At 36.5% G+C, this 9,289-nt stretch overlaps 1 protein-coding gene across 1 annotated transcript in view; it reads right to left on the bottom strand.

Moving 5' to 3' along the window:
* Window positions 1–187: 187 nt before the first annotated feature.
* LOC103178693 (BAR/IMD domain containing adaptor protein 2 like 1) overlaps window positions 188–9,289 on the bottom strand; it is a 59,359-nt gene continuing 50,257 nt past the window's right edge. The window contains exons 12-14 of the mRNA XM_007893560.2: window positions 8,769–8,958; window positions 1,692–1,732; window positions 188–1,263 (exon numbers count right to left, since the gene is read on the bottom strand). Of these exons, the coding sequence (XP_007891751.1) occupies window positions 1,191–1,263; window positions 1,692–1,732; window positions 8,769–8,958 (304 nt within the window). The 3' untranslated portion in view covers window positions 188–1,190. The remainder of the gene's footprint in view (window positions 1,264–1,691; window positions 1,733–8,768; window positions 8,959–9,289) is intronic.

Here is a 9,289-nt window from a genome sequence, read left to right as displayed (position 1 = left end):
CCAAACTTAAAAGTACTGCAGTAGAATCCAGCTGTTGAAGACTGCAAGTTTGTTACTTAGATTCTATTCTGCTGTTATCCAATCCACTAAGATGCCAAAATAGACATACTTGAAAGGGTCCCCTTTTTTAATGCTTGATGAGTATTTTTTAAAAAAATCACAACTCATTTTAGATGGCACGTTTTGCTTTTTTAAAAAAAACAAAATCTGTGGTGTCTGCCTTTTATATTTAAATTCTTAAATCTTTTGGCTGATACATTCAAATTGCATCTTGGGTAAACTGAACTCAGCAAATTACATTTCATGAATACACAGATGAGTTTCGATGATCATAGGTAAAGTATAGGTTCTGGGCAGGCTAACAGCCTACAATGCAATACGGGGGAGAAGAGGATGAGACAAGATTCGGAACTGTACATTTTTGGGTAAATGAAGTCCCAGCTCCTAAAATCTCCAGATAGAATAAAGAGTTGTGTAGCGGGAAAAGAAACAATAAAACATACATCCCTGAGAAAAGAATTGGGACGGGTTATAATTAATTATATAAGGCTGGTACCCACACCCTCCTTACTTTTCCCTCCCCTTGCCATTAGATACCAATGGAAAATATGTAGCAGTGTGTCACTAGTTTCATCAACATCTGCCTAAGAGCTCAAGGCCTGTTTCTGTTACGCGATCAGAGGCAAATCATGGCCGGCACCCTCAGAATGGCTACTATAGTACGTGCTATGGCTGCTCCAGACATACCTAGCTCATGAATGATCCACAACAGGCTATAAAGTGTACAGTTTTTGGCTAGATACCAAATAGTGAAGCAAGAATATTTCTATTTATAGTATATGCAAACAGAAAACAGGTACATGAGAATTTTTCGGTGGCAACAGCATTTTGAAACAGAGAACTCATGTCCCAATTAAAAAATTCTTTAAGTATGAAGAGCTGTAAATGCTGCTTTCTTCCACTAGTAGATTGTCTTCTGTCCCACCATCATCATGAACATAAAATAGTAGCATTTTGCAATGAGATGAATCCAGAGATTAATTTTAAACAGAAGCATAAATAACTTGATGTTAAACAAATCTGCAAAGATTTTGTGCAGAAGGAATGATCCAAACATTCTATATATAACATTCATTTAGAATGGCATCTATAGGGTTTCCACCAATACACAGAGAGTTGTAACGCATGCCTTAAATAACTGGTGCTGATCTATCATTTGTTACTGTTGGTCGAAGTTTTACAGTAGCAAAAGGATTTCCGTCACTGAAATAAGAAAGATAAACAAATGGGTAAAAGATTAGCATGTGTTATCACAGTTTACAATGGGAAACATTACAGCAATTTACAGGAAAAATTACAGGAAAAAATAGCAAATTGTCACCTTCTTTACCTTTTGTATTTTATGATTGTGGATCATAACATCAAATCATGATGTGCCATAGAGGCCAAGACCAAAATACCCCAGGTTTAATTCCTGGTCATGTTGAGTTATCTGATCTCCAGTCTGGGTAAGATCAGGGGCACTATAATAGCCTCAGTTTCCTTTCTTGTAATGTTTTCCTCCCATCCCTGGCTTGGCTGTGTAGGTGACTAAAATTCTCTTTGCCTCCTTGTTTGGTTAATTAAAAGACTGTCAGTGCTTAGGGAACCTTACCCTAGTATGAGACACAACTAGTGTTGACATTGCTTACCTCAGGAAAGGTGGTTTCATGATGCCATTCATCTCAGAATTCTGTAAAAAGGGAACGGATTATTGAAACATCATAAAATAAAGGGAAAGCATTTTTAAAAATTTAGTGTTCACATGGAGATTACACTGCATTATTTAGACTTCCAAAGCGCTGGTTACAGCTGTGTTGACATCATTGAAGAAGAAATTATTAAGACAAACTCAAAAGGACAATACAGTATAAATAGAATACTGGGCAGATGTCTTATGGACATTACATTGGATGTTAAATTAAATGTCATATTTATATGTTGTTGTCACTCATCTTCTTTTTGTTTAACCTCACAGATTTTGTAATTGAGGTTTACTCCATCACTTTGAATTCAAATAAATGGCAACATTTCAGGACATTGTAGTAACCAATCCAAAAGGTACCAGTTATAGAAATCCCCCCACAATGTAACAAGGTACAACCAGGTAAAGCCACCATCAGTGGCAATTAGAAACAATAAAACTAGAAACTGTAATAGATTGAACTCTATCTTTTTTAAATAGCTTAATGCATTTTTAAATTTTATTTAGAACGGCAAATTCTGATTAAATCATTGGATATACTGAATTAAATTGTATTAGATAATAGTGTCACTGGAGTTAGCAAGCGAAACTCAAGTAAGCGATTATGTATGAACTGTTTAGGTTTATGTTTCCTTTATAATCTGTCCCACTAACATTTCTTTCCCATTTTCCTTATAATACTTATTTTACATGAACAATCTTGTACACTGTATTCAAATTGGCTGCCGTGTTAATATACAAAATACAAGTTTTTACACTATTTTCAATGAAGTACTGGCATTTTACATAGCAGCTCTGATGTGATTAAAAATGAGAAAGATTGTAACTCTAGTAGAGATTACATATTTTGGATGAAATGGGTCAAATACATTCCTGCACTGCATGAACCAGTTCTAAAAATACAGAGATCGACTTGTTCCTCCGCCCACCCGTTCACTTTTTACAGTAGTTTTTACAGTTAAAAAAGTATTATTTTTTTTTTTTTTTTTACAGACTTCAACCAGATGAGGGCAGTGTTTAGTAGGAGAAGAATTTCACACACCTTAGCAGCCTTCTACTTCTCAGATGATGTAGCAACATACACCAAAGAAACTAACTTGACAGCTTTTACATTACTAAGCTATCAAGTGTTTTTCTACTCCTTCAAATAATAGAAAACAGTGCTGTAAGTTGTGTACAGAAAATGTGGAATGGTCCAGCCTAGAAGACTACAGATAAAATAGATATTTATAGAATTAATTCAGGTTTAAAAGGAAGCCATACAGACTGATGAGCACTGAGAATTGTATGGGTAAGAGGCAGTGGTATATTTTCAACTTTTAGAAGTGCAGTAGATCCTTTGAAGGATACTATGTATAGGAATCAGGAATCTTATAGATAGGATCTCATACATGCATTCACTAGTACTCATGTATTAGCCTATAATGTTATCTTTCTATTTTATTTTTAGCGGCAAATCTGCTTAATTTACTACCGAACATGATTTATAAATGGGATGTCAGAATCAATGTGATGCAAATACATACAGAGTAAACACAGTGGACGCAAATTCCATTGGGATCATTTCTTTCAAAACTCTCATGAACGTTAACTGGAACATTTTGAATGTTCAGTCAGAAATATTAAAAATGTCTAATAATATTCAAAACTATACACAGAATTTTGATATTCTGCACAACACTGAAATAAATGGGTGTTTTTATCCCAACTGAAAGTGAAACACAGTGGGCAATAATAAATCTGGTTTCCCATTTCCCAGTAGCAAAGTGGGTTCGCTCCAGGCACTACAAATGCAGCTTTCCTTTCCTGTAAAATGTACCCATCGAATAACTCTCAAGGGTGTAGTTAAACCAGTTGTATTTTTTGAATACTGCTACTAAATGCTGAAAGCATTCTTACCCAAAGGCACAAGCATGATCCTTGAATCCTAATCTGGATTTTAAACGCAAAGAGGAATCAGGAATCGAACAAGAGCCTCGTTCAAAAATCTTGCTATAAAAGAATTGTGCGCACTAAATAGATTGTTCCAACTGCTCGTTTTCAGGGAATTGTCAGAAGTGAAGTAAGCCATGATCAGTGGAATTTGTCCTGTTCTCCCTTTTTAAAATACTAATTCAGTGCACTCACAGATTTTTGGGCCAGTGTGTTCTGTTGTCAAAGTCAGATGAGATCTAAATATAGACACATTGTTAACGTACTCCTGTAGATATGATTTTTCTACCCAGCTATGGTGGCACCTTTTGAACTGACCTTTTTTTGTGATTTGAAGCTGTATACATTGACATGCACGATTATGATTCCCTGCCACATTCAATAATTTTATAGGGGTTGTATTGAGACAATTTAAGTATGCATCATCCCTCCATACATTTTTTAACAATATAAATGAAGCCTAAGCAGCCTCTTGTAAAATAATATGGATAGAGGCAAGGAATGTTAGGTCAGATTGCAATGGACTAGGCAATATACAGAACTGGTTCAAATGGGCTGTGAGAATAACACTATGTGAGTTTCTACTCTTAATCTCAAGAGTACAGTACTACTTTTCCCAGATTGTGGTCCCAAATCAACACCTAGTTTTACAGTATAACCTTGAAATGGCCTCAGTCCAGTCTCTCTCAAATGATTTCAGCTATGTCACGCAGTAATTGTTAGCAAAAAGAAAAGGATGGTTTGATACATCAATTATCGGGAACACTGCACCATTAAAGCTTGGTTACTTTTATTCATTCCTTGCATTTTCTATTCTATCCCCTTAAGCAAACATTTAGCCTCCAAGCATCCATTTTGTATGATAGGATGGAAATAAACAATCTGCATACAATATTTCTATGCATAACATTTCTTGATCAACCTGAATTTTCTTTTATATTGCATATTAAAAAATGCAATTGGATACTTCAACTACATTGTTCGGCAGAAACATTTTTTTNAAGACAACTTTTTTTAAGGCAATATTGTCTGCACTTTTTTAATATCACAAGAGAGTATAACTAAAAAAATGTATTCTTGTTAATTATACACTCTGGTAGATACAATAAATCAAAGCTACACACACTGCATTTTTAACAAGACCAAATACAATGCAAAACTCCTAAAGAACATTGTGTAATTGAAAGCCATTCAAAGGGCGAAAGTACAGAATCCACTGGCTATGCGCCGCAAGAAACTGGGCAACTTATTCCCACATTGCATGCCCTTTTGACATTAAACATTAACTAGTTGTGTCAAGATGTTGGAGAAGGTTGGTTCTCATTTCAGCCAGAATTACCTGTTAATGTCACATGAATCCTCTACCAAGCAGTACACTGACTGCTGGGCCAAGCACTCTTTTTCAATTGCAATAAATCCTTAATGGAATGATGAAACAATTACAGTAAAGGACACATTGATCCAAATGTTAAAACTGCAAGTTCCATGCACAAAAAATTGCCTATTAACAAGTAACCTTTGCAATCGATCACCAATTACTGCTTTTTAAGAGTGGATTTCAATGCATCCTGTCTAAATCTTGAATTCCTGTATGTGTGGGTAAGATTTCCATCACCTACAGCATATCTGAGGAATTGCATTCTCTTTCTGAATGTGAATAAACTGTAGTACGTGCTGCATGGAGTGGTGCCCCCTTTATACCTGCAAGGCACAGGTATTTGAAAAAAATCAAGAATAGTGGGGATTTAAAAAATATCCTTTATGATTTGAGCAAAATCCAAAAACTTGGATTCTGATCTCATTTTCTCAATAAAAGTTCAAGTAAATTTTTTTTTATTGGCATCAAGTATGCTTTTTTAAATTAGTTGTTATTGGCATCCACTATAGTTTTATTGGCATTCAACTGTGACTGGTCAGAACAGCTGTTAATATACATGCATCTGAAAACAGTAGGAAAGTTGAACTAGGCACATTTACATTATTTGAACAGAAGTAAAGTTTACTTCAAATTCTGAAAACTTGAGTCCATCCTTAGTTTTTAAAAATATTTTCAAATTCTTTGATGGAATTGGAACTATTGATGGATAACTTTTAGTATCACCACTAGTATACTTAATACTATTAAGATATTAAAACGTGTTGAGGTTGTACAGATACAATTGTTAGTTGAAAAGTAAAACCTGCATTGAAAGTGGGTATTCTGTGGATTACGGAACTATTTAAGAATATTAAATAATACGCTTCAAACTTTACAAAATCATCAAAGTAACAAGAGGGAAAAAAAACCTCCTTAGAATAAATGGAGTGTCACTGCAATAAGACAGAATGCTTCCTCAGTCATTATGCTGGAGGCAAAGTTACAGGAAATCAATTGCATTGTGGTGACATGGTACATGGCAGCACAGCATCATGCAATAGCCTACAGTGAGGGAAGATGCAAGGCAATGTTGGTGAGAACGGGGAAAAATTAATATAAAGCCAGAGGCAGGGCACTATCATGTACTGTACTTTTCAACTGCTTACGAGGCGATGTTTAGCAATGCCCCGAGATCAGGTCACACTGAATGGGAACAGTTGCGGATTTGCCTGAGGAAACCAAAATAAAATAACTTGGTGGGGTGGGGGGGGGAAGGGGGTGGCAAGAAAAGATCAAATCTTAAACAAGTACTCCAAGTGCCATACAATATATTCTGAGACTTAAAGCAGATATGATGCTGGGAACAATGCCATTCCGCACAGTTGCCAGAGGCAACTCACCCACTCACTGACTTTACCTCACTTCCTTTGTGATGCTCGTGGTGTGGTTGCACCCACACCTCAATATTTCCAATTACTCAGGCGCTGTTACAAAAGAGCATTGATTTCAGTTGATTTTATTGAAATCACTGTGTCCACTGGGGAAGCTCCCTCAATAGAAGTGGAAGTTATGCTCATTGTAACAACATTATTCATGTTAAGAAGATGCACGTTTATTGGATTACAAGAGGATCAGATTTCACCAGATTTTTTCAGAAACATTTTAACATAACCCTTTGACAATCGTAATATCTGGGTCAAACTAAGCCTTCAATCATTTCTTTTTCATTTTTTTAGTGAGGTCAAGCCACACTATTTTAAAAAAAATTATCGTTTTTAAGAATATAAAGTGTGGCTTGATATTGCTTTTGTAAAGGAACAAATTCAAGATGATTTCACAGCCTAATTCTTCAATCAGATTGTTTGCCTTCTACAAACAAAACATTTGTTATATTTCCCATCTGCAGTCTGGAGGTAGAGCACCGAAAATAGCACAGGTAGCGCTCAGCTGCTGTTTCTAATTATAACCATGAGAGGCCATAAAAGCCATTGAAACACAACCCATATTTTATAGTTTTGGTGTCAACAGTGCGCAGAACAGTATTCTCTTGGGCACCAGCTAATAGTCAGTACTAAAGGAGCAGAAAATCATAATCTTGATTTTTAAAAAAGTGAGCCTCAGCAGTAGATTAAATTTCTTGCTCAGTGACCAATTTGATAAATTATATAATAATAATCCTTGCATTTGACTGGACTCCTGTACCTCATTGGTTAGAGCACTCGCCACACATGCGAGAGTTCTGGGTTCATTCCCAAAACCTTCGGCAAGTTTCCTTACTCCACAAGCCTGATAATCAACTCTCAAAAAAAACCTACAATAATAACGACTGTTTGTGGGACACTGCTGGGCGCAATTGGCTGCCGCGTTTTGCCCACAAAATATACCGTCAATTCACTTTACAGTATATTCTGTGAAGCGCTTTGGGACGTCTAGAATACCTGAAAAGCGCTATATCAAATGCAAGGATTATTATATAATAATAATAACGCTTTTCACATCTCAAAGCGCTTATCTATATTCAGGTAAATGTGAAATAAGGATAGTGCTAAGGTTTGAAACCCATTGTACCAAACTGGCTATTCCATTCAGTCAGCGAGCAATGGCCTCCTTCATATCTTCTGCCTTACCTGCCTATCTTCAGCCTATCTGGCCCCCCTCTCTGGAACTCATCTCAGAGTTCCAAATCGCCCCTTCCTTCATGTCTTTCAAGCTCTGTGTTAAGGCCTTCCTGTTTGACTGCACCTTTGGTCATTCCCTCTCCACCTGACTCCCATCCCAGCTCAAGTGCCAAGTGGGCGTCTTCCCGACTTGAAAGTCACGATATAAATGTAAATTTATGCTGTAACTCTTAGGTACACTCTTGCATTTATTGAGCTCACATAGTTAACAGAACAAATCAGTAACTATCAAACTGAGTTTGAATACGTTTGTAGTAAAAGAGAAAGCTGCCACAAGGAGGGAGAGTTCAGGTCAACTCATCTGTCACTCAGCACACTGGGGGCAGTAATCGTTTTGCAGGCACATCTCTTTGTTTCTTAAACAAGGACCCGAATGAAGCAACTGGTGTTAAGTAAATCTGTTATGAACTTTGAACTCCAGAATATCAAGGTAACTGACATGTCACAAATTGTCTTGTATAGATCCTCCCATCATTCTGAAAGTAGATGTGCATCAAATAGTTGATTAGGGGAATGTTTGTGTACTCAATTTCAGATAGAGGGAAATTTTCACATTTAGGTGGTATGCGTAGGTGGAACTCAGTCTGATCTGAATACTTGAAGCAGGTGATGGATTTCCAAGCATGTCAGATAGCTGACAAAAAAGACAAAATCTGCTGGTCACAGCTTCCACGCTGGGTTTGCATACTGTCAAAAGCACACGTCAATAGAATTACATGCATTTCATCAAATGTTTGAAGATGCTTCAGTCGAGCTGCTTAACAGAAACAATCCAACAAACTGACCATTTGATTTCCCCAGCGCCCCCACTGCAGTTAGATGGAACCTTTACTATAAATCAAGTGAACAAGTTATGAATAAAAGACACATATATGGCGTTTAGTGGACAACATTGATAATAATTATTATTAACATTGATAATCTTAAGAGGGGAATATCCATTCATGGATTTACGATTTTTTGAGCAGCTGAGTATCAGTTATCATCATCATCATCATTTATTATTATTATTATTATTATAACACATAATGCTTCAGTTGATTTGAGTGGTACTTACTGAATTTGTGTTGTCCTGCTTGGGTGCAAATCCCCGGCTTGTGGCACTGTTGTACAAATTCAGTTTTGAACCTTTTGATGGATTCATATTCTGATATGAATCAGATGAGACCAAGTAATCTGGAGGAGGCAGGACAACTTTTGACCTCTCTGCAAGATTCAGAGTGCTGATGCTCCGAACTGGAACTGGGCTAAACCAAAAACAGAAAAAAATGTAAAAGGTACTGCTTTGCACAAGAATGTAACGCAAGCGACACTAAATTTTGAAACAATTATTTGCTCAAGTCTAAAGTTACCACAGGTCAGATAATGAAATACTCATAATGTCCTGGCTATAGAATTTCTTAACCAATCAACTCCAGACTACTTCTCAATAGATTGGAATGTAGTTCTACAGGCACCAGTAATCAGCAGTGACATGCAACATTGCCCATTAGTATGAACACAGCGAGCCACTGCAACTTCAATTCAAAAAATATCCCCCATAAACAGATTTATCCAGTTAGTAGAGGCATACAACAA

Source organism: Callorhinchus milii, unplaced genomic scaffold (genome assembly GCF_018977255.1).
Source record: "Callorhinchus milii isolate IMCB2004 unplaced genomic scaffold, IMCB_Cmil_1.0 Scaffold16, whole genome shotgun sequence".
NCBI classification, from domain to species: domain Eukaryota; kingdom Metazoa; phylum Chordata; class Chondrichthyes; order Chimaeriformes; family Callorhinchidae; genus Callorhinchus; species Callorhinchus milii.
Note: the sequence above shows the minus strand (reverse complement) of the source record. Positions and strands in the feature narration are given on the sequence as shown.